Source organism: Protopterus annectens, chromosome 14.part0, assembly GCF_019279795.1.
Source record: "Protopterus annectens isolate FY-2018-M chromosome 14.part0, PAN1.0, whole genome shotgun sequence".
NCBI classification, from domain to species: Eukaryota; Metazoa; Chordata; order Ceratodontiformes; family Protopteridae; genus Protopterus; species Protopterus annectens.
In genome coordinates, this window is record NC_056748.1 from 24,792,560 (window position 1) to 24,817,068 (window position 24,509).

General features: G+C 43.0%; 1 protein-coding gene across 2 annotated transcripts in view; it reads left to right on the forward strand.

Moving 5' to 3' along the window:
• The window catches only part of ZAR1 (zygote arrest 1), an 84,272-nt gene extending 69,563 nt beyond the window's left edge, over positions 1–14,709 (forward strand). Inside the window, exon 5 of one of the 2 annotated variants that reach the window (XM_044055518.1) lies at positions 14,336–14,484. Coding sequence is in view for 1 of the 2 variants with exons in the window: in XM_044055517.1 (XP_043911452.1) it covers positions 14,336–14,479 (144 nt within the window). In the remaining variant the exon portion in view is untranslated. Of the gene's footprint in view, positions 1–14,335 lie in introns of both variants that reach the window. The other variant, XM_044055517.1, reaches the window with a different exon arrangement.
• The last annotated feature ends 9,800 nt before the right edge of the window (positions 14,710–24,509 follow it).

Here is a 24,509-nt window from a genome sequence, read left to right on the forward strand (position 1 = left end):
AATTGGAAAAGGCTGCCACCAAGCTTAGGGAGCCTATAACAATGAAGATAACCTGAAATATTTTGAAAAGTTTAAAGCAGAGAAATATGTAAATAAAGAAAAGGTGCAGATGGAAATGTTTATGGAAGAAATAAATATGCCAGGGTTTACAGGTAAATGAGGCTCAATTACTAACCGAATAGGAAGAGATGAGAAAAATGGTCATCCTATAACCAATCTACAGGAAAGTCTCCATGAGTAGTTTGTATTCCTGTGGAAGTTTAAAAGCTAGGAGGGAGAACATCTGGAAGGTTTAACAGTATTTTAATAAGTACCAGCATCCTGGAAGAAGGTGATGGTAACAGTAATTCCTAAAGAGGATAAAGATCCATCTGATCCACAGGCCCATTTAAATACTAAACTATGATTATAAAGCATCTATAATGGCTAAAGAATGGCAAAAGTGATAACCAAATTTGATATGGATCAGTGTGGTTTTGTGGAGGGAAGGCAAACATCAATATTAACAGAACATTGATCCAGAGGGAAGCAGAATGTAAGAGGTGGGGCTTAATGAAGGGAAAGCATTTGACAGACTGGGACTTGATGAGCAGGGCAATGGATTAAAATAAGGTTGATTTAGAGCATATTATCATGGAACTTATAAACAAAGACATTGGCAACATTCAAACACTGGACCCCACCCAGTTTGGGTTTGTGAAGGGCCGATCTTGTCTCCTGAATCTGCTTTGAATCAAGTCTCCAGAGCTGTGGATGAGGGTAAGGCGGTCCACACAGCCTATCTGGACCTCGCCAAGGCCTTCGACACCACCCCCCACTCTGGAATCATAGATAAACTTACTAAGCTGGGCATAAATCCCTATGTCACTCTATGGATTGCCAACTGGCTTACTGACAGAACCCAGACTAAAAGTAGATGACTCCAAATCCAGCTCCAGACAAGTGGAGTACCTCAGGGTTCAGTCCTGGGACTACTCTTGTTAGGCATCTACTTCTCTGAAGTACAGGCCAACACTAAGGGACTCTGGCTAACAAAATTCGCAGATGACTGCAAACTGGGAGCCATTATTGAATCCCCAAATAATGTGGATATTCTATAAAAGGGCCTTACAGAAACAGATGCCTGGTGCCAGAGCCATGGGCTCAAGCTTAATGCCAAGAAATGTGTAGTTATCCCCTTTGCATGTACCCATGAATTACCACATAGGTGGCAGGACACTAAACATCGAAAGTGTGATGAGAGACTTGGGGAAATGGGTACAGTGGTCTCACTTTCGATAACCACATCGCCAGTCAGTCAGGAAATCCTATGTGGCACACCATCACTAAGGGCTTTTCATCCAGAAAAAAGGTCATTGTCCCACTGTACTCATCCCTCATTAGACCCATTATAGAGTATAATGCCCCATTTGGTATGTACCTCACAAGACCTCTGCAACAGCTGGAAAGGCCGCAGATACCACACTAAAAGAATCTCTGGCCTAAAGCGGATGCCATATGCTGACGGTCTTTAAAAAAAAAAAAAAAAAAAAAAAAAAAAAAATTCCAGCTATACTCTGTGGCATATTGTCTACTCTGAGGCGATCTCTGCTTAACATACAAGGCCATCTCAATCCTGCAGTGCCACACGCTCCAGGGATCTAAACCTTGTCATCTCGAACAAAACATGCTGGAGGGAAAGATTCCGGACCCAGAGACTCCCCCATACTCTGGAATAGACTGCCCATACATGTCAAGCAGAGTGCCTCATTCAAAAGGAACCTTGATTGGATGGGAGACGGGAAATTCACCCCGGGGATCATGTCAGTAGCCCTGCTAGACAGGGATCCAGCGAAGTAAATATTGTGGGAAGAAATATCCAGGGAATGGCTAGGCTTGCATAGGCCCTAGGGCCAATAGCCTAGTACCAACCTATGAGGGGATCGGAGGTGAAAATTAGTGGGTGGGGTTCTCTACCTTGTGCTTGAACCAGGCAGGGTTGTCTACTTTCCCGTTTGTTTGCATTGTATTTAGAACCATTGGCAAAGAAAATGGGCTCAAATTCGAGGATATTCAAGGATATGATTGGTATGGTAGTCAGGAAAAGCTGGCTCTATTTGCAGATGTACACAAAACCAGGAAGGGTCATTAGTGTTGTGGAACATTGACAGTTTCAGATCATCTTGGGATTCAAAATTTAATGAAGCTAAAACAAAGGCAATAGTGGTAAATATGTGCCCCCACACTAATTGGTCCAATATCCATATTTATGGGGACATGATTTAGGAGTATGGATTAGACATGACTGACAACTAAGGATATGTGGGAAGAGCAGAAGGATGATACAAAAACTGAGAAACTGGAAGCTTTGTGATATGGATACGTTTAGTCTTAGACAAGTCGGGCATATTTTCTTCAACCAGAGGAGAACTGTGGATAGCAATTAGTTCCCCATCAAGGACTGATTTCTGAGTATAGGTGGAGAGAAATGGAGGGGGGTATATGAAAGACCAGCACTGGTGGAGTTTTTAAACTAATCTAGAACAGAAGCTGCCATTAAAGGAATAATTAGTAGACCATATAAAATATTGCATTATCAATCAGAGGAGCTTATGACTGGGAAGAAGATGGATAAGCAATTCATAAAGACAGTAGGGGATGTGTACATCTCCAAAATATGCAATAAAGTCTAGATTTAGGATCTTTGCCCGGAAGTGTTTACATAGGTAACTTTTATATCCCAAGTAGACTCCAAAATAATTTTTCCTCAGGTGGATAGCAAGTGTTGGATGTGACGGGCAAGAGGTGGCTGGGAACACTGTAATGAACTGGCAGACTTTAGGGATTCCCTGTGGACCACTGGAGATGCTGTGTGAGCGGATTGGATTGACTGGATTTGTTTGAGCTATAAGAATCAGAACTGCCCAGACATAGTAAAGCCTTGCTGAGTGTAATTATAGTGGCTACCAAAAAGCAATTGCTATAAAATGGAAATCAAAGTTTACCCTAACTTGAAGTAGTGAATATAGTAACAGAACTGGAATTGGGATCTTTAGAAAAGGGAAGGAGCATACTGCATAGAAAAAAAAGTGGAAACCAATATGGAAATGCTATGCAGAGTAGGAAGAGGCAGGATTTGAATGAGTCTATGCTTAACGGACAATGACTGGATAGATTTAATAAGTGATGTGTTTGCAACTACAGTTTCAATGGTGTCTGTGTGATTGCAACTAAAGTGGTGTCAAATGTTTTTTCATTTATATAAATAAGTGCCTATGTCATGTGATAAAGACTATTGAAAAAGATAGGTGTTTTATATTGGTCATTCTTTCCATGCTTTTTCTCTATCCTGCATTGGCATTGCAATCGTTTTGAATAGCCAAACTACATTATCTGTTTTTCCGTCTCAGCCTTGCACCTCTTAAGACAATGCTATATCCTAAATTTCCAAGGGGAGGATTTTTAGAAAGTTCTAGTTAATAGATTTCTGGGTTAAACTGGTAAAGGTTGCGTGTTTTATAAATGCACTGTTAACTGGATGCGAGATGTCTAGTCATAGATTGGGAGATGCTCAGTCTGACACTACCTGTGGTGTCTTTGCTAGGGTCTGATGCTAGGATCCAGTCTAATAGAGAATTTGATGTCTTGCTGTAATGTATGGGACTATTGTCTGAAACCATACAAGATGATGCTAGATGTCAGGAAGTTTGTCCAACCAAATGACATTCACATCACCTAATTTTCTTATTGAAATGTTATGGATATTTTCCAGTATAGCTATGTCAGACATATAAAGGACAATACATGTATTTTGTTTAGAATTGTTTTGAGGTAAGCAATAAGCTCTGCTGAAATGAATTTTGTGCTGGTTTTACTGTAAGGGGTAATGTGGTAGGTATTGGGGAAATATTAAAGCAATACCACCACCTTTCCTCTTTATAGTCATTATGGATTATGTTACCGATTATGATATAGCCAAGAAGTATAAATTATGCTGGGTTTAAGCCAAGCTTCAGTTAGGGAGAACACCAGGCTTATGCTGGGTAATCCAGTCATGTAGTTCAGCAGTTTTCTTGTACTTTTATTGCGGCAAAAATTAATCGCAAAAATTAATCGCAAGATGCTATGAGGACTTTTAGTAACCTGTTGGGGGGTCAAGTATGCATTGTCATGGGGAAATAACAGACTTCCGTGTAGTAGCATGAAACCCACCAGGTCAGGTTCATGGCCAGGCATCAAATGCTTAATTACTCATGGAAAAACTGGATATTTAACCAGAACTGTAATGCAAGGAGATCAGAGGAATGGGAGCTGAGAGCTTATTGCAAGTCAAACACTTTTAGCGTTAAGTGCACTTGAGAGCCTAACTTGAGTATGGCGGCTTGTGAACCTGATGTTGGATTCCATTTATGTGGGTGGAAAAATAGGGTGATGTGAATACAAAAAGTGGGTGTAGTAAGAGAATGGAATGGGTATTGACAGATGTTTAAATCTGACTAGTGGTACGTGAGGTGTGGAAGTGGATTTTTAGAATGATATAAGGGAATGAAGAAAATTGGGGCACGGCAGAGGTGGGAAATAGTGGGTTAGTTGGTGGTCAGAGGTCTGAGGATGCACTTTATCTAGTCCCCCGAGTGGAGTGTTAAGGGTAGTTGTTGGGAATGTGTTTGCTTAGAGGTCTGTGAGATGAGATTTGTGGGCAAGGTACAAAACTGAATCTGAGGATTGGTGGGTAGAGAATTGTAAAGAGGAGAGCAAAGTGGGCCACACCTCCATGCTTGCATGAATATTAGCAGTAGCTCAGTAAACCTGAAAGGGTTGCCCCTGCCTGAGGATTAGCAGGTACTCTCCAACTAAGACAATGGCTGTAATAAGTGTGTTCACTTAGTCTGATGGGTCTATGTTGCAGCAGCCACTATCACTACAGAGCCAAAACACTAAGCTGCAGCTGTAGCCTTATTGAGCAGTCCTCTAAGGATAAACAGAGCACGGCATAAATGGATGAGAATCTTTCCACATTACAAAACTGCAGAAATAAATCATGTAAAGCTTTAACTTGAGAGGAAATAGTAACCGAGAAATGTTATAGGTGCTGATATTTGGCACTCTTATAGACTGGGCCTAAATAGACTAGCTTCAGTATGAATAAGGAAGTAATGAAAGTGAACTGAACTTTGCACTATGAATTGATGTGGTCAAGACTAGGTTTGCAGTGCTCAGTGGTGCTCTTAAATTCAATGATACAAGGCATTCTGAGTAGATCAAATTTATGGATGTTTACAAGAGCTACTTTTCAATTTAAAATTTTATTGTAATAGTTCTAAAAGATAAGACAAATGTTTTAATGTCTTGATTGGATGTTAAATACATTTCAATCTGCTTTAAGGTCTAAGAATGTATTGGTGGTTGTACATAGCTACAATGCTTTTCTGTTTTTTGAGTGGTGTAACTGAGCCCTGGTTTTACTTGTGTACGGAATGTTAGACTAGTCGGGAAAGTTCAGGCCACTTTGCTAAGAGCCAATGGTCCAATTGTTTTTTTTTTTTTTCCTTTCCACTCACCCTGTAGTTAAAGGAAAACTCTGCCCTCCTACACAATCCTTTGGTTTCTCTTCTCCCTACAATATGGTTCCAGTATTGTATAGGTACCAGAAATCTGCTTCTACCTTTTAAAACTTTTTATTTTCTTGCATTGGAATCAAAAATGGAAAGCGCGCCTACTTTAAGCTAAACATTTTGCATACTTTGCAGAGGAATTGGTCTCCGCCTGCATGACATCATACATTTAAATCTGTAGTTTACCCTGTCAGGTACTGCCGTTGGTTAGGCAACATAATCTGCTAATGTCAAGAACACAGCAGCTGATATAAAAAGGCAGAAAGCTGTGGAACTTAACACTCCCCTTTCATAGCAAAACAAAGCAATTGGATCAGTTGGGTTAAGGCAGTTGTCACCTCTTCTGACAAACTTGCATAAGCAGCAACACCGTACTGAAATGATAAGCTTTAAATAGTTCTGCAACATGTAGAGAAGTCAAAATATTTTTTTCTTATAAAGTGTCAACAATTACCACTTTTCAAGCCCCCCACACAGGACAGAACTGCAGTATGAGAAATGGCATACCTATCAACTAGGTGCACTGGTACTGTTCATATAAAGGTGCCTTATACTCTTGTGGCCTCCTCCCAGAGGGAATGCATATGTGGTACACTCAGATCCATGATGAGACTGAGTCAGTTCTTCCATTGTTAGAGTGCATGAACATTTTGTAATACACAAGGGAAATGTGACCATTGATGGCAGCCATAATATACAGCTGAATTTACTTGGATGTAGGTTTACTGCATGCTCTTGTATTAAAATTAAGTGAAATCAGAATTACTGCTTAAATAACATGCACACTCAGGCATGTATTTAAACAGTACTGTATCCCACATGTAGGCATGTATTTAAACAGTACTGTATCCCACATGTAGTACTCAACTTGCTATACACATTTGTTTTTGTACATGACAAATACTGTGCAATATGGGTGCATACAAATGGTTATTTATACTAAACTTGAGTTGAGCTATTAAGGTATACATTCTAGTAAATGCTGCTTAGTTTTTTTACTGTTTCACATTGCATATGTTACACATGCAGTTTCAGTTTTTCTTTGTATTGCTAGCCAATGTAGCCCAGGTTGTGGCTGAAAAGGGTCATGGGACCAAAGTTATAAATATGGAATAGAAAAAGGGGGATGAACATGACAAATAAGGAACCAGTACATGAGTTGCCACTGAATGCATTGGGAAGTAGCAGGCAACTACATCAATGCATAGCAAGGATCATTTACTGCAGTGAGTTTTCACATTTTCATGTGTTTGTAGATGTGTGATGGGAGGTCTGGCAATTTAGAACTACAAAAGCATCTCTTTGCTATTTACCTACTTTGCTGTGCTTCCAGCAATTGACAGCATAGAACAAGCTCTTGACGCAAATGAGGCTGAGTCAGGGAAACATGAAGTAGCTGTTAGTGTGTTTAGATGACAGTGCTTCACAGTCCTGCCATTATCTTGATGGCATGAGAAAACACCCACTTATGTCTAGCATGACTCTAGAGGATTTTTAAGTGTATTCTGGGAAGAAGGAATACAAGCAAGAAAACAAGATCACATTACCAAGGCAGGCTCCATTGTATGCCATTTGGAGGGAAACAATTGTTGAAGCACTTGAGTGAGCTATCAAACAGATGCAATGGAAAAACTAAGTGGGAGTCTTCTGTTAAACCCAGTATCTATTGCCTGCCCCTTTTAGTTTGATAAAATTCCCTCCCTGTTTGTTGGCTGAGAAGCAAGTATTTTTGCAAGTTTTTCCCTTTAAACTACTCCAGGCTGAAAGATCTTTGAATTGCTGTATATTGTGTACTGATGCTACTTGCACTGATGTTTGTATCACATTTTACTGTAACTTACTGGTTCTTGCTGGTAGCAGAAGAAAGGTTCCAGGTTAGTTTTAAATTTTAAATACAGTAGCAAATCCACTCAAACTGCTAGGAGTTTGGTTTTAATAGTTATCCCTGCCTCCAGAGTCTTTCCGTCTATCATGGACCAGCACTTCCACAACTTCTCTAGCCAGCCTGATTTGAGATGGGTGTCTAGAGAACAGGATAGCATGAGATTTCTCACTATTACTCGATCTCCCTGAGCTCTGCATATGATTCTTGGAGGCAAAAAAATCTCAACTGACACCAATTGGTGGTGCACCACACGACTCCTCTTCAAGGCTCCATACATAATCTATTTATATGCTGAGGTTCTAAAGATCAACTTGCGTAAACCTCTAAAGGCAGAAAGCATACTCTGCATATTAAGCCTATTTACTCACATAGTAGGGCAGGTATTGACCCAATCAAACATTCTTGTTATAGGCAACTCCACTGTAAGCCATACAGCTGTGCCTCTTACCAGGCTGAGCAAGGAAAGAATGGTGCCAGAATGTGTAGATCATGCATGCACTCTCATTGAACAAGTACCAGACGGACTCTATCAGTTCATGCTTGTGTAAATGACTGTGCATCTCCCTGAACTATATGAAGAGATGTGGTGGATTCAGTAGCTTGCTTAGTTTTTGGTGTCAAAGGGGGGGTCCAATATTTCCCTGCTTGGGAGGATGATTGACAAACCACACTGCTTCAAAAGGGGTTTGGGGGGGGTGTGGATGAAGGCTTGAATAGTCCAACTTTTACACCACTCTGAGCTGTAGTAAGTGTACAGAAAGACTGCTTATACAGGACTCTGCCTTTTTCACCCAGGGCTCCATTGAGAGGGTAGCAAGAGCCTTGGCCAGTATTCAAAAGCCTAAGGGTGACAGGTGCAAGCTGTCTCTAGCGAAGCAGCATGGCTTGTAGAGCATGTCATCCCAGGCTGACAGACTTTTGAATATTCTTAGCAAGTTCTGCAGTGTGTTTTTTTTTTTTTTTTTTTTTTAAAACCATTGTAACAAGGAATACAATTAACTCTCTAAGGAATTCCAAATCTCCTGCATTTGCTTTGAATGGCTGGAAGCTCCCGAAGGACATGCATTTATACATCCCAGCATTTGAGTCAAATGCTGTGCATTTTCCCCACTTGTGCTTACTTTTGTTTGGGCAGTTTTAAAAGCTTCATAAATCATGACCAAAATATCTAACTTTGTCACTTTAGGTTAATATGCTATGCATCTATAGACTTTATTGGGTACCTTTTTTGAGAATGTGTGGTGCACCCATTAAAGTCTGGATGAAACCGGTTTTTCTTGTACTGCCACCAAGTTTACTGTTACCTGATCCTCAAAGAGCAAAAAGTTGAGACTGGCAGTTACCATTCAGCAGTTCACCACCTGCTATGATGCACAGGTAAGCTAAACATTAACAAATCACTTTAACAAAGTGGTTAGCAAGTGAAGTATAAAGTGCCCCTTCAATGAAGATGCCTGAGATTACTATTGAACATTTCTTAGCCAGTTCTACAGGGTTTTTTGGAACCATTGTAACAAATACAATTTTCCTCCTGTAAGGAATTCCAAATCTGCATTTGCTCTGAATGGCTGGAAGCTCCTGAATGAAGGAGATGAGTATGTATAATAGCTGGAAATGTTCACGGTCTTTTGGGCTGCTCAATCATCCCACAGTCATTCAGAATAGCTCTATTTTCTAGTATCTAAAGACATTAAGTTGAGTGTCGTAACTTTAGTAGGCTTCATGATGCAAATTAGCCTGCTGCTTAGCATGGTCTGTCTGCACCTCCCTAAAATACATCTCTAGTACTTGCAAAGGTAGGTTAAATGTTAACAGATGGAGTATAGGGCACTGCCACCCACCCTTAGATAAGCTGTACATTAGTGTAGTCCTTTTTATATCTCTGATCTAAGAAGTATTGCTAGTGAGCTGTGGCCTATTAAACTACCAGCCAAAAACTTTCAGAAATACCCATCTAGAGTGCACCTAGATCAGTCCTAAAAACACCCCTTTGTGGTGACTGTTCAAACCTAGCAGCATGGAAACCTCATTACCCTTAAGTCTCCTACTAGCCTTATAACTATAGTACAGTGTGTCTACACCAAAAATCTTGAATCCCTGTGCTCTCACAGTAGCACTAAAGAGGTTGTCAACTTGTCCACCACTACTTACACTATACACATACAATACAAATCGGCATACATGGAGGTTCTCTCAAACTTGCCAAAAACCAGAGACCTCCAAAACAAAGGATTGCTGTAACTGTTCCCACAGCACCCAAGATGCACAGCAATGTCTCCTCTACCAAGCCCTTAAGGCATAACGCCCTCTTTGCTGTGCCAGAGGTTGTAAGTGGCACTTCTAGGCTTCTGGACGCTGGCAAAGGCTCTTTCCACCAACATAGTGCCTTTTTAGGTAAGGTCTCAAAATTGCAGAGATGAAAATTGCCAGCATAAAATAAGGGTTATGCTGCTAAACTCTAGCTTAAACCAAAAACTGCACATTCTGGAAGTACTATCACTGGAGGTTGTAGATGTCTGCAGTCTTGGAAACCTGGTTCAGGGCAGAGTACCCCAGCCATGCAAGGCTACAAGGCTTTCCACACCTTCAGACAGCAAAACTAATGAGAACTAAAGGCGGTGTTTTATCTATACTGGGGATAAATCCACCTCCCCACTAGTTTGATTGGACGACTATATGGAGGTGCTCCAAGTTCAGATTTCTGTAAGACCCCCATTCAAGTCATAGCTATAGATCCCCTCCATGGATCATGAGGCACAGGCCTACTTGACAAAACTGGAGTCTACCTAAATAGTGCTAAACAGTTGGATTTCAGTTATCCCACCATCAACTGGGAAGACTATTCTAGCCCTAACTCACTAGTGCAAAAGCTCCTTTACTTTAACTCAAATGCCCTGGAACAAATTGTTCAAACCCCAGCAAGAACAAACCTACTAGTTCTGTTCCTCGCTAACCTGTACCACTGCAAATATCAGACCATCAATGGTCAAATCTGTCTACTTTGAACTGGCACTAGCACCAGAACTCAAAGGGTAAATTCAGACTAAACTTCAAAGCAAACTATACATTCCTAGGGGAAGGTATAAGTGCCTTCCAAGCCCCACCCCCAGCTGAAAGTGGTGACTACACCAAAGCTTGTACAGGGCTTCAGTGTAATCGCTTATGCAAGTGTGTAGACTTGGTGGTTCCAGACGGCATTAAAGCCAGAGTCCCCGGTAAAAACAAGCTTCCTTGTCGGACATCCAGCATAAACAGACTTTACAACAAATGCTCAAAGTTGCTGTCTAAGAACCAAGGTTGAGGTCCCAGTAGTGGAAAAGCAACATCCTCAGCCTTAACAGGCAAATAAGATGTCAAATCCTGTAAAGGGTAACTGAGAACTTTAGAAATTGCAGCCAAGGATAATCCTAAGGCCTTTTACAGCTATGTATAGGACCTAAAAGGTGGGACCCAAGGGGTCTGTATCATGAGAAAAAAATATACTAAGTTGGCAAACGCTCTAAAGATCGATCATGCCAGACCCTCCAAGTGCTTTTGTGAGATTAGTGAAGATTGGAATATTTGCCCTTTCCTCACTGTAGCGCAATCTGAGTTGGTATATTTAGTGGGGGGGGCACAGCCCCACAATAGTGAGTTTTGATGTCCGGCATTTTCTCTAGACAGCAGTTTAGTGCTTTTGTGCTTATAATATAGACCTGCATGTGCCGAACTAGTAACTTGTGTTATCGCGCACACAGTGATGGCAAACCTGCTAGATTGGCTTGGTGATTTTGCTCACTTATCCTTGCCCCCAACTCCCCCCACCCTACACATCTGAAGACGAGGCATTAATGAACTGCTCTGACAAAAACACAGCCTCTATGGGACCAGACTGTGTCCTAGGCTGTGTTCTGAACTAAAAAAATTAGCTAGCATCACCATTAAGTACCCTATTCAATCGCTGCCTAACCACAGGCTTTGTTCCTGTGGAATGAGCAGTTATTCCCCTCCATAAAGGTGGCTTAGCAACAGACCCAGGGAATTATAGACCCACAAGTCTGACCAGTGCCTCTAAAGCTATGGAACACATCATGGACCTCAAGACATGGGTGACCTCCAAACCCTGGATATGACCCAATTCATCTTAGTCAAGGGCAGATCCTGTCAAACTGGAAGATTTCTTGAACATGACCAGGGCCCATTCAGCATATCTTGATTTGGCAAAGGCCTTTGTAAGATGTGTTGCTAACTGGCTCAGACTGGTCTCACTATCAAAGTGGGTGACTCAACATCAGACCTGTCCCCAGCAGGGTGCCACAAGGGTCGGTGCTGGGCCCCCTACTGTGAAGTTCAGTCCAAAATTAAAGGGCTGTCTGACCAAATTTGCAGACTGGGTGCAATTGACTTCCCAAATGATGGCCTTCAGAAGGGTCTTCTGCAGACCAATGACTGGTCTTGGTCTTAAAACTGTTTACTGAAGAATGATTATTTTTTTTGCAATGTCCCTTCACACTATCAAATTAACAATACCCTTTATAGCCAAAAAGTGGCAAGAGTTCTGGGATCACAAGTAGACTACGACCTTAACTTTGAAACCATGTGTCTACTGTAGTAAGGAAGGAAGGCTTTTTGCATAGCACACTTAATTAGCAAAGGTTCTACTCCTGATCAGGCCCATAATTAAGTAAAAGGCCCCTTTCGGCATGTACAGTACAAAGCACCTGCAGCAACTGGAGAGACCTCAAAGGTTTCCAAGATCAAGGTACTCCAACATTTGCCTTACACAGACACACACCTTTTGTCACTATACTTGGTATCATATAGACGTCTTAGGGGAGACTTACTTGGCTTACAGAGCAATCTCCAACCAAACCTAATGAATTTGCTGCAGAGCTATATGGACTAGAGCTACCCATTCCATATACCTAAATATGGATTGCGACTTTAATAGGATGTGCTGGAGGGACAGTGTCTCCTAGCAACTGCCATGTCTTTGGAATACGCTCACAATGCATGTGAAGCAGAGCACCTCTCTGACTGTGTTCAAAAGGAACCTGAAAAAGCTGATGGGGCACTAAATTTTTACTGGATGTAGTGCCCTCTGCCCTCCTAGACCTGGGCAGTCATTACTAAATACAATCTGAGTATTCTATGGTATTGCATTGGGATGAAATGGCTAGGTGTGTGTAATCGTATTCCTGATACCTAATCAGAAATGGCTTAAAATCTATGCAGCCAGCATAGGAGGGAGGTCAAGTGGGGACCCTGCAGCATTTACATTTGTATTAACTTTACACTGTATCCAGGTCAATTCTCAGATCTCAAAGCAATCCTTTCTAAGCATGTCACAATTATCTTACCTTGTATAGCTGGATGAGTTTGCACAGCTCCTATTGCTTTGTAATAAAACTAACCGACAGTCACATTATGCATACTTTCTATTTTACCAAGCTCTGTACTCCAAATTTAGAAAAGGGAGAATTGGAGATGCTAAACACACCACATTAAAATGCAACTGAAAGCTCTACCATGAGCTGCATAGAAACTGAGCAAGGCCCTTTATTGCCCCCCTCCCCCGTTTCCTTTGACTGGTAACAATGTAGTCTTCCTTTGGCATTGCAACCAATAAAATGTACAACTAATATGAAAGCCCATTTTGGATTGGCTTGTTCATAGTCTTGGACAAGATGCCTATTTACTAGGTATCTGAAATTGTTTTGGCCACTGGAATGCCATTATGGTTGGATGTGGCTCTGCATTGTGGCGAATCCTTGCTAGTTTGTCACTATATATGGTCCCTATAAATGTATCCATTACACTTTCAGAATACACTGCTACTGCAACTAATTTTTGAATGCAGTGGGGTGAAGAAAACTTTTTCACATGCATTGTTTTCATGCACAAGGTCTGTATACCTGCCATCTGGTTCCATCAATATGACCCAGGTGACCAGGGTTTGATTAGGGGCCTTGGTAGTGGAGGATTCGGTTAGGGGAGGGAGTTTATACCTAGGAGAAGGATGGTGGGAACATGGGAGATGCATGGCTACAATGCTACTGGTGGTGTAAATGCATTGGTGGAACCCCAGAGAAGCATTGGTGGAACCCCAGAGAAGCACATCACAATAGACTTGGAAATAGTCTGTCCCACTGCGCACCCATTTGAATATAACATGGCAATTCATCAGGTTAGTGCCCTAAAAGAAATGTCGGATCTTCAACAATATCAGTCTTACTCTAGTTTTCCCATTTCCTCTGTTTGCGGAAGAGGAACAAATTTCCCAATAGGATGACCATGGGGGAAGTTGGTCAGCAAAAATGGGCCAAAATATTCAACTGACACTAAAGGGAAGCTTTTTGTCACATGTATAGAAATAAACTACTAGAAATCTTAATCAAGGGAACATAATCCAGTTCTTCAGTGAATATAAATGTAACACTGATTTCAAGTAACTTGGAGCATGCAAAGAAGTTGAGAACTCAAGCTACTTAGCAAATTAGTATAGCAAACATACTAGGAATCTGAACTCTGGACTGTCCATCTGTTTTGTTTTAAATGGAGTCACAAATTTAACAGGTTCCAATATCTGTAAAAGCTAAGAACTGCTTTGCTTTTAAGAACCTGGGTATAAGTGGTACTATTTTTTTTTCCTGCTTGCTTCTCCCATCCATTGTAATCGGAATGTAATCCTTTGCCTTGTAGCGCGAGACTAATGCTGGTGTACTTTTAAGAAGGAAACTATCAGAATAGACCTAATGGAACCAGTATTTTGGCATAAAGCTAGTTTGAAGCTTTTACAACTGATTGCAGATTGTGGTAATCTGGACTTTTGAGTAGATTTTAATGTCTGGCTTTTTTTCTTTTTTTTTTTTTGCAGAGCTGCAAACAGACTAGGTGCACTTGTCCAGTGAAATCACGCCATGTAGACCCTCAGAGACCTCATCGTCAGGATCTTTGTGGGCGATGCAAAGGCAAACGCCTTTCATGTGATAGCACTTTCAGCTTTAAATACATAATTTGAATTTTTGTTGATCCTGTTCTGTATTTTGATTCTCTAGTATTTTTTTTATTTAATGTATGAACATGACAGGAGCAATTTTCTTGAAGCACTTAAAGATGTAAAACAAGTAATGAATGCTTAATTTTTTTTGAGTCAAATGGCTGGGCCAGAGTTTAGAAATGACAAATCTTGCACTATATGGAATAAAATATTGCATTATATTGAATTAAAATTGCATAGCCTTTGCAGAAGATGCAGATGTTCTCCTAAATTAATCCACACATGTAACATTTATTGGAGTGATTGGTTCTTTTGTTAGGATATTTTATCTTTACTAAAATTGTTCAAGCCTTCCAATGTTTAACACTGTTGTGGAGGGGGATATTGTGGAAGTGGAGTATTTCACTTTTGCAAAAATTTCTTTGCATGTTTAGTGTGGAAAGGAATTTGCATGCATCCTATTAGTCTCATGCCATGTAGCAAGTTGCTGCTTGGAATGCAGCAGTATGCAGACAAAAGTAGTGGAAGCCAGAAAGAGTTTTGCAGTCCATTTTGAGCTTAAGCCAGCAGTTCAGTATCATCACTTACCATTGTCTAAAATGTGTAGCTCACTGATTCTGTGGTCCAACAATCGCACTGCTTGTGGCAAAACTAAAACCTTCACGGGGACTGGGTGGAATGAGCAGCAAGCAGCCATGTATAGGAACAAAAGGCAAAGAATAGTGAATTGATCACAAGCTTAACATGATCTGTGGCAGCCTCTGCTGCTCATGGTCCAGTCCTTGTGATTGGTCATGTTTCAATTGATGTGAGCTGCAAGGATGTTTCCTAATTTTGGGAGGGAGTAGCAACTGTTCTATCCCCCCTTTGGGTGACTTGGTTTAATGATGCTAGAGGCCCTAGATCTCGTAAGTTGATGGGGTACTGATTTGTGATCTTAAAGACCATGTCCCTCTGGTCTCTGGCCATATAAATTAGTTTCTAATCTTGCCTTGGTCAACTGTTCCTATAACTGCTTGAACTACAGGTTAACCTTTCAACAGGTAGTTTGTCTGAACCTAGAAAATCACCACAAGGCTGTGGGTTCTAGTCCTTCACATGGAACAGGGATTTTTTTTTTCATTACTGACACTTTTTTTTGTGCAGTACAAGGTGGGTTTGCTGTACTTTGGTGTGCTGTCCTGCAGATGGGATGTTAAACTGACCTATTTGCCCAAGAAGGTTGTAGCTAAGGCTGATGTAAAACATTCCATAACTCCTGTCAAAAGTAGTTTTGTCTGTGCATCAGTTTTATACTGAAAGTCTACAGAAATTTCAAAAGCATCCATCTGATAACCCCATCAGTAAGGAATGAATGATTATCGGTTCCATCCTCTGAACCGAACTGGCCTCATTCCAAGCTCGTGTCAGCCAAAAACTCTTGAGCCAAGATCCTACCCAGAATGCTCTGCTCCTTTACCTCCGATCTCATTTGCTGTGTTGTTGTACAGCTTTGTCAAGCCACTCTCAGCTAAGTGAACAATTTTTTGAATGTTTCTATATTTAGTGTTTAAAAAGTTTTTAATGTTACTATCTCTGTAATCCTACCCTGTCGTAACTTTAAGACTCTCTTCCTATATTTTTTTCCCCTTTTATTACCTTTGAGGTAATTAATTACCATCGTTGGTAAGCCATTTCTCCCTTTCTTACTACTTGGTACTTCTCCCTTCATATCATTGCCTGACAAGAAAAGTAGTGTTGGTTTCAAACAATGTACTGAATGTGGCCGTAAGTTACCACTTTCTGATGGCCATGGTTTGTGTCTATTGCTTGAATGTCTCCCCCCTTTCAGTGGATCCTTCGTGTGGGATTTGTAGAAATTTTTTGACCAGGACTCGATGAAAGGACGAATAAGTTGATCCTGAAAGGCCTCCTTAAACACCTTTCTATGAGGCTATCTCTGGGTCAGAGGGCTCACCCCTCCTGCTAAACCCCATAAGAGGCATTCTTCTTCCTCCAAGGTCACTCACTTGATCTCTGCCTGGAGATCGCAAGAAGTCGACTCACAAAAGGTAAAAATTTCAAGCCTGGTGCTGCCATCTGTGGTCCATTTGGCCCCAGTCTCTGCACCACCCCAGTTGATTATACTTTTTTTTTTTTTTTTTTTGCCACCGGCACCAGAGTTCCTAGTGCAGATGCTTATGGCTCTGACAGTTTCATCGCAGCCTTTGTTGGCACTTTCTGCAGGTACAGTCTCCTTATTCACTGACTCCGACGATACTGTCCTCAATGGTGCAGACACCTTCGGCACTGGCATGCTGTTCGGTGCAGTCTTTTTTCGCGCAGTCATTACCGGTGTAGACACCTTCGTTGACTGTACTGTACTCATCGGTGCAGACATCTTCAACTCCTATGGCACTGTCGTCTGTGCAGATAACCTCGACACCACTCTCCTCAGTGCAGACTCCCTCTGTTCTGGGCTCTGCACTACACAAACTAGCAAGGACCAAGTATTCTTTCCTTGGATTCATTTGTTGGAAGCAAATATAAACTGTTAAAAAAAAAAAAGGCTAGAATCGCCTTTGGGTTTCTCGGAGGTCAACCAGGAGCCTCTCAGAACAGGACGTGTTGCGGCTTGTCAACCAGTTGCTTGTGGCCAGGGGTCTCTCTCAACCATCTAAAGCTACGTTCCCTCTTCGGGTGACCATATTTCTCCACAGACTCAAAACATACACCAACTTCAGGGATGCATTGAAACCCCTTCCTCCAACCCCAACAGCAGACCTCCCTCTTGGTGCCGGAGTCATCCTCTCAGTGCACTGGGCTCTTCTCAGGCTAGTGGTAGCATTCTTGGTTCGCCAATGTTTTCTATGGCACCCTCCAGGAATCCTCCCCTCATGCTCCACAGCCCTCTTCAGACTCCTGTTCTGGGGGTTGGCTCATCGAAGTGGGGTGTGACCCCGGTTCTGAGGTGGTTGTGCTCTGTTCTGCGCTCCCATCCCTCTTCAGTCCGAGCTTCCAAGGCCATGGAGAGGGTGCTTGCCTCCACTGGCAAACCATGTCAGTCCCCCATGCCACAATCACCAGGCACAAGGGCTTCAGGTTTCTCCCCCTTAGGACATCCCCTCTTTGCAATTTTCCCCAGAGTTCCCCACTGAGGAAGTCCCTTGCAAGAGGAAGCACATGGAATCCACTGAGTCTTTTGAAGATACGGACTTTGACTGGGAAAGGGTCCCCACGGTCACCCTCTGAGGTGTCCAGTGACATCCTTGAGATCCTAAGACAGAGGGGCGACTTAAGTCCTCCAACCCTTCCTTAGAGGAATCTGTATTCCTGCAGGCCTTTCATGCCTGGCCCCCTACCTCCTGAGTTACCCTGCTGGCCGATGAGCTTGTCCAGCTCTTTGTCCAGCATGCATGGAAGGCTCCTGACACCTTGGAAGCTATACCGCAGAGGCCTGATGAGATTTTCTCCCCCAGTTGAGCATCCCCATTGGTCAAAAGCTTCCAGTAGATGCCATGGTGGTGGCGGCTGCAGCCAAAAAAGACCTGGCAGAAGAGAGCCAGACTGTCCATCCAAGTCCTGGCAGAGACTCTCGTGAAGCCAGTTTGCTTCGACCTTCGCCATAAGGTCCTTGAACTACTTGGCACACTACTTGGCTGTTATCAACCAACTCTCTGAAAACCCTGGCAGGAGCTGTTTCTGATGAGGTGAGTGACGACATAGCTTCTCAGATAGCAACCTTCCATATGACTTATTTCACATACAACGGAAGGAGCGGCAGGTGCAGGTATAGTCACAAGATGTCATGCCTGGATGTGACTTTGCAGACTCCTTTAAGGGTTCCTTTATGAACTCCCCCCTGGTCACTTCATTGTTTAAGGTTACAGATATGCTGGCAAGGTATGAACAAGATGGCAAGACCCTGTCTGCCATTGGTGTCACACTCCACTCCAAACTATTCTACTCCAGAAATCAGAGGAGTGGGAAGCTGTGGCACAGAAAATCGCAGGGCTCTTTCTGTGACTCGCATGCCAAATTCTCCACTAGAGGCAGAGGGGGAAATGCCAATGGAAGACTCCCCTTTCAGGGCAGAAGCGGTCATGAAACTAGGGTTCCAGAGACTCTCTGGGCAACCCTACTAGCGCTCCTGAAGCGTTGCCCAACTGCTCACCTCTGGAAGTGGTTGGGGTCATTTTTCCTTGTACCCCACTGCCTGGCGAAACATAACGATGGATTCTTGGGTACAACGGATAATATCCAGAGGTTCTCATCCCCTTCCATCTCTGTCCCACCTCACTGAGACTTGCTGACATCCCACCCAGTCAAAGAAGCAGCACGAAATCCAAAAGCTGCTACAAAGTCATCCAAATGGTCCCTCCCCCCCCCCAAGACCAAATAGGGTCTGGTTTTTACTCTTGTGTTTTTTTTTTTTTTTTTTTTTTTTTTTTGTGCCAAAAAAGACTGACTGGAGACCTGATTCTGGATCTCAGCACACTGAACAAAAAAATTCCAGATGGTCATGGTTCAGTCTATCCTTCCTCTTTTTTGGAAGAAGATTGGATGTGCTCTGTAGATTTTCAAGGTGTGTATTACCATATAAAAATGAACAAGCGCTCCAGAAGATGCCTCTGCATAGGAGCCAGTCGCTACCAATTTAGAGTACTGCCCTTCGATCTTTCTACAGCCCCCAGTGTTAATCAAATACATGGCAGTGGTCATTGCTCACCTGTGACTTCAAAGTTTCCAAGCGTTTCCATACATAGACTGGCTCTTCACTACCCCCACAAAGCATCTACTGGAAGAAGCCCTAGACTAGACTTTTTTTTTTCCTCACAGCACAATGTCTGGGAATCGCTATAAACTGAGAGAAGTCCAACATGACCCCAGCACAATCCTTAGAATTCATTGGGGTTCTGTTAGACACTAGGAATTGCACAGCATCTCTTCCAGATCAGACTTCAGACAATAAGACAACCAGTTCAGCCGCTAATCTGTCACCACAAATTTGTTCTGTCCATAAATTCTTGGTCAATGGCAGCCTCTATCACCATTGTTCCTCTAGCCAGATTCCACATGAGACTTCTCCAGTGGTTATGTATCGCTCAGTGGTACCCTCTGCAACATTCATTCTTTTCAGATAAGTATAACTCGGAGATGCAAGCAAGATTTGCTCTGCTGGATGTCTCTAAATCCCTAACAATGGTCTTGCCCCTTAAGCACCCATTAGCCAAAAGCCACAGTGACCATGGACACCTCCCTGATAGGGGAGTGGCTGTCAAACTCTGTCCAAGGCACCTCCTCAGAGACTTGAGGCCAATTTGCATATAAATGTCGTGGAATGGAGGGTGGCACTATTGGCATTGCAAGCATTCCACGCCGTCCTTCAGGGACTGTTGCAATCAGACATATCTGTCTGGTACATCAACAATCAAGGGGGCACCAGATCTCCTCTCATGCCAAGAGGCATTGCGAATATGGCAATGGGTGATGGCTTCCAACTGCTTTCTAATTGCAACGCACTTTCCTGGGAGCTCCAACATAGTGGACAAACTGAGCAGGTTCATTCTACAACCTCAAGTGGTCCCCTTAACCCTGTGATTCATGAGTGGTCCTTCAGCCCTGTGATAGCGACAATTTTCAACCACTGGGGCCAGCCTTGCTATGACGTATTCGCCTCCCCGACCAACTACAAGTGCAGCAACTACTTTGCCTGATCTGATTCCCCCCCCCCGCCCCCTTGGGGACAGTCACTGAGAGAAGCTCTAGTCCATACTTGGCCCTCTGGTCTGCTTTATGCTTATCCTACTCCCCCCCCCCCCCTCCCAGTTTCTGAAGAAAGCATGGCAGTTGAAGAGCAAGGTAATCCTCATTGCTCCATATTTGCCTCAAGTTTGGTTCCCCTTCAACTGGCCTCACCTGCTAGATCGGCCATGGATCCTCAATCCATCCCCAATGTTGATCTCCCATCTGCAGGGTCTGACTCACCCCAGTCGAACAAGCCTGAAGCTGACGGCTTGGTTTCTCCACTTCCTATGATTGCCAGGCAGGATAACCTCTCTTCCCCAGTGCGCAATATTCTTATTGCATCTCATAAATTGTCCACCAGGCTAATCTGTCTCGGCAAATGGAAAAGGTTTACATTATGGACAGCAAATAAGCAATTGGACCCCTTGTCAGCCCCACGGATTTGGCCTTGGTTCTACAAGCCCCAACAGCTTCCCCCTTTGAACCGGTGTCTTCATGTGATTTAAAAGTACCTCTCTTGGAAAACTGTTTCTGGTTGCAATCCCATCTGACAGATGTTTTGTCAGAATATCAAGCCTTGTGCATCAAACGTCCATACCTTATTTTCTATAAGAATAGAGTATCGCTGAGAATTCTTCCTTTTTACTGAACGTGGTGTCAGAATGGTCCATCAACCAGTCTATTGACCTCCCAGTATTTTTTCCTAATTCTAACCAGGGAGAGTATTGCCTGCACACACTATGATGTTCATCGTGTTTCACTGTTGCAGTTATGACTGTGGGGTTCTCCTCTGTCGGCCAGAATCCCAAAGTCTGGGTCTGGCGTCTGCTGTTCAGCCATGCTCCCTGACATCAGAGCGCCAGGAGTACAAAGCTGACAGCCGACGCCATGTTCTCCAGTCTTTCTTGCTGTGTGGTGATAGCAGTTCGCATTTGCCGGTCGGCTGACTCCTGAAAATTTTTGCTAATCATACTTCAGTCTGAAGACTTTCTTCTCCTACTCAAAGCTAAGTACCCCGTTGGGGAAACTTTTTTTTCTTGCTCCAGTCCGATGTCAGAAAAAGTTAATTGTATTTCTTGTGGGAAGTAAATACCTCATAAGGATTTTCATTCTTGCTGTATTCCTTGCTTAGGCCCTGACCACTACGTAGCTAGTTGTCAGTTTTGTGCTAGATTCAATCAACGTACGATTAAACGAAGGTACGATTTTGCATTTCATTACTTCGGTAGGTGCTTTAATTACAAAATGTTGTCTTCGGTTCCGGCTACCGGAGTTCACAAATGACGCAAGGATAAAGACAGGCCTCAGAGGTCCAAATCGGACGATATTGTACAAGCAGAGCCAGCTTCAGGTTTGGCCGTAGTCAGTGAGGCGCTTTTGCAGCCGATGGCCGAAGCTGACTCCCACGAGGAGCCAACTAGCCTTTGAATATTTCTGTTGCAGGACCTTCGGACAATGCTCCTTCGGATGGGTCCGGAGCCGCTGTGCAGGTACTGGCTTCCGAAAGGGGTTTTCAGGCCTACTCAGCTTCTAATAAAGGCAAAGACTCCTTCCAAATCAAAGACTACAGCCCAGGCCTCTTCTGATCTGGCACCCAAGTCTCAGAAACAGTTACTTAAGATGGCGGAGGACTTACTATCCCCCTCCAGATAAAAGGCCAAGGCAGGAAGCGTATTATGACTCCTCTGATCAGGCTTCTGTTTCTTCAGTTTCTTCTTCTGACCAGGAATATTCTTTCCCTCCTTATGAGGATTCTGATGCGGAGGAATCCATTCCTTCAGCTTTTCCCCCTGAGGATTTCTCTTTTGGGGAAACTTTACATGAAATGAGGGAACATTTTCACTGGGAAGGACAGGAGTACTCTGAATCCAAGAAAAGACTTGGGGATTTTCTTCTTCCCCAACATAGACCCCTGGCTATTCCTCCCATTTTGGATATTGTGTGGATGATGCTTTTTCGGAGGCTAACTTAACTCCGGAGACTCTTCCTCCAGCTCCTGTTAAGCCAGACACATATTATAGGGTTCCTGATTCCCACCAGTTTTTATACAAGAACCCTACTGCTGATCCTGAAACCATTTCTCAGGATCCTAAGGGGGTTAAGGCCGCTAAAAACCCCATTCCCACTGAGAAGGATCCCAGATCTTTAGAAAGATGGGGCAAAAAAGTGTACACTTCTGCTACTTTATCTATTAGGGCTTTAAACTGTCGATTTCATATGCTGAAATACCAGCAATTTCTGTTTTGAAACAAAAGCTAACTTCCATTTCTGCCTGTGCAGATAAGGAATTACATGACTTAATGCATGCCACTGAACAAGTTGGGAAGCATGGTTTACACTGTGGATTTGATGCCGTGGAGGTTTCTTGTAGGGCTGCTGCCTCTGGTACAGTTATTAGAAGGCATGCTTGGTTAAAGGAACAAAACTTGCCAGATCAAGTAAAAGCTAAATTATTGGATGCTCCTGTTCAGCATAATGTTTTGTTTGGATCTAAGGCTGAAGAGGTGATAAAGAAGATGGACAAGGCAAAATCCATGCAAACTGTTAAAGATTTCTTACAAGTACAGCCACCCAGATTTAGTAGGAATTGGCCTACAAAAAATTGGTCCTTTCCCAATTCAGACAGGCCTCAGAGGGGTAGATGGACGCTCACGAGGAAGGCCTCAAATTCAAGCCTCTTGTAGACCGACAGTGGACTGCTTCCACCCCTAGAGGAGGAGAGGACAGGTTGCAAGCTCATAGAAATCAGGCTCAATGACTCCCTCTGTTGGGCTGCAGGAACTTCTTGCCTGGAAGCCCCACTCGGAGGAAAAATTTCTCTTCACCTAAATTGGACTCGTATAACCCAAGACAAGTGGGTTCTGGATGTGGTTTCAAGAGGTTTCAAATTCCATGTTCATACCCTACCAAGACCAAGCGGATGGCCTGATCTTCCAAAACATCAATGGTTAGAGGCCTTAAACCAGGTGGAGGCTCTCTTGGCTATGAAAGCCATAGAACTGGTTCCACTTTCAGAGATGGGACAAGGTTTTTACTCTAGGCTCTTTCTAGTCCCCAGAAAGCAAAATTAATGGAGACCCATTCTGGATCTGTCAGTCTTGAACAATTTTCTCGAGATACCAAAATTCAAGATGCTTACTCTACAGCAGCTACTTCCAATGCTGACCAAAAATGCATGGATGGTAACTTTGGATTTAAAGGAGGCATATTTACACATTCCCATCAGGCAGGAATGCAGAAAATACCTCTGGTTCAGGGCTGGATCGAGGCACTATCAATTGTCTGCGCTGCCCTTTGGATTGTCTACTGTTCCCAGGGTCTTCACCGAATGCCTGGCTCCAGTAGTAGCTTATTGCAGACTCAAGGGAATTCAAATTTACCCTTATCTGGACAATTGTCTAATTCAGGCAGACTGCAAGGATGTCTACTCCAGCATCTAGAATTTATTCAGAACCTTCTCAAGTTCCTGGGATTCTCTGTAAACATAGTCAAATTTGACACCCTCACAACAGAACTTTTCTGGGTGCTCTTCTAAACACCACAACCCAGATGGCATTTCTGACATCGAAAAACAATTACAGCTGGCTTCAACTTTCAAAACCTTGGCAACTTTAACTCTGCTTTCTGCAAGGAAATTCCTGCAGGCTTTGGGTTATATGGCCTCCTGCATCCTTCTCGTACCATATGCAAGACTACATATGAGGAAAATTCAGTGGTACCTAAAAAGCGTATGGTCTCAGCATTGCCACAGTTTAGACATACAGATCACCATCCTGCCTTGTCTCCAAAAGGAATTCCTTTGGTGGTCCAAGGCATGTCCTCTAAACGTAGGAAAACCCTTCAGTCTGCCTCCAGCCACTCTGATACTAACCACGGACACCTCAGATTATGCATGGGGAGCCCATTTTCAGGGCAACTGTCTGCAGGGCCTTTGGACAAAGGATCAGAAGCTCCTGCATATCAATTTAAAGGAAATGTTAGCCATACAGAACACTCTATTGGCTTTCAGGAATCTTCTACAACCAGGACAGCTACTGATACGGACAGACAACACCACAGTTATGTGGTATATAAACAAGCAAGGGGATCTCATTCTTATCCCCTTTGCAGACTAGCCATGAATCTATGGAACACAGCTCTAGCTTGCAAACTGGACCTTCAAGCTCAGTTTCTACCAGGGAAGCAAAACTTCCTGGCAGACGATCTGAGCAGAAACCTGTCTGATCCACACGAATGGATGCTGGACACCGAAATATTCAGGAAGATTACAGCAGTCTGGGGATGTCCTCACACAGACCTCTTTGCATCCCACCTCAATCGACTA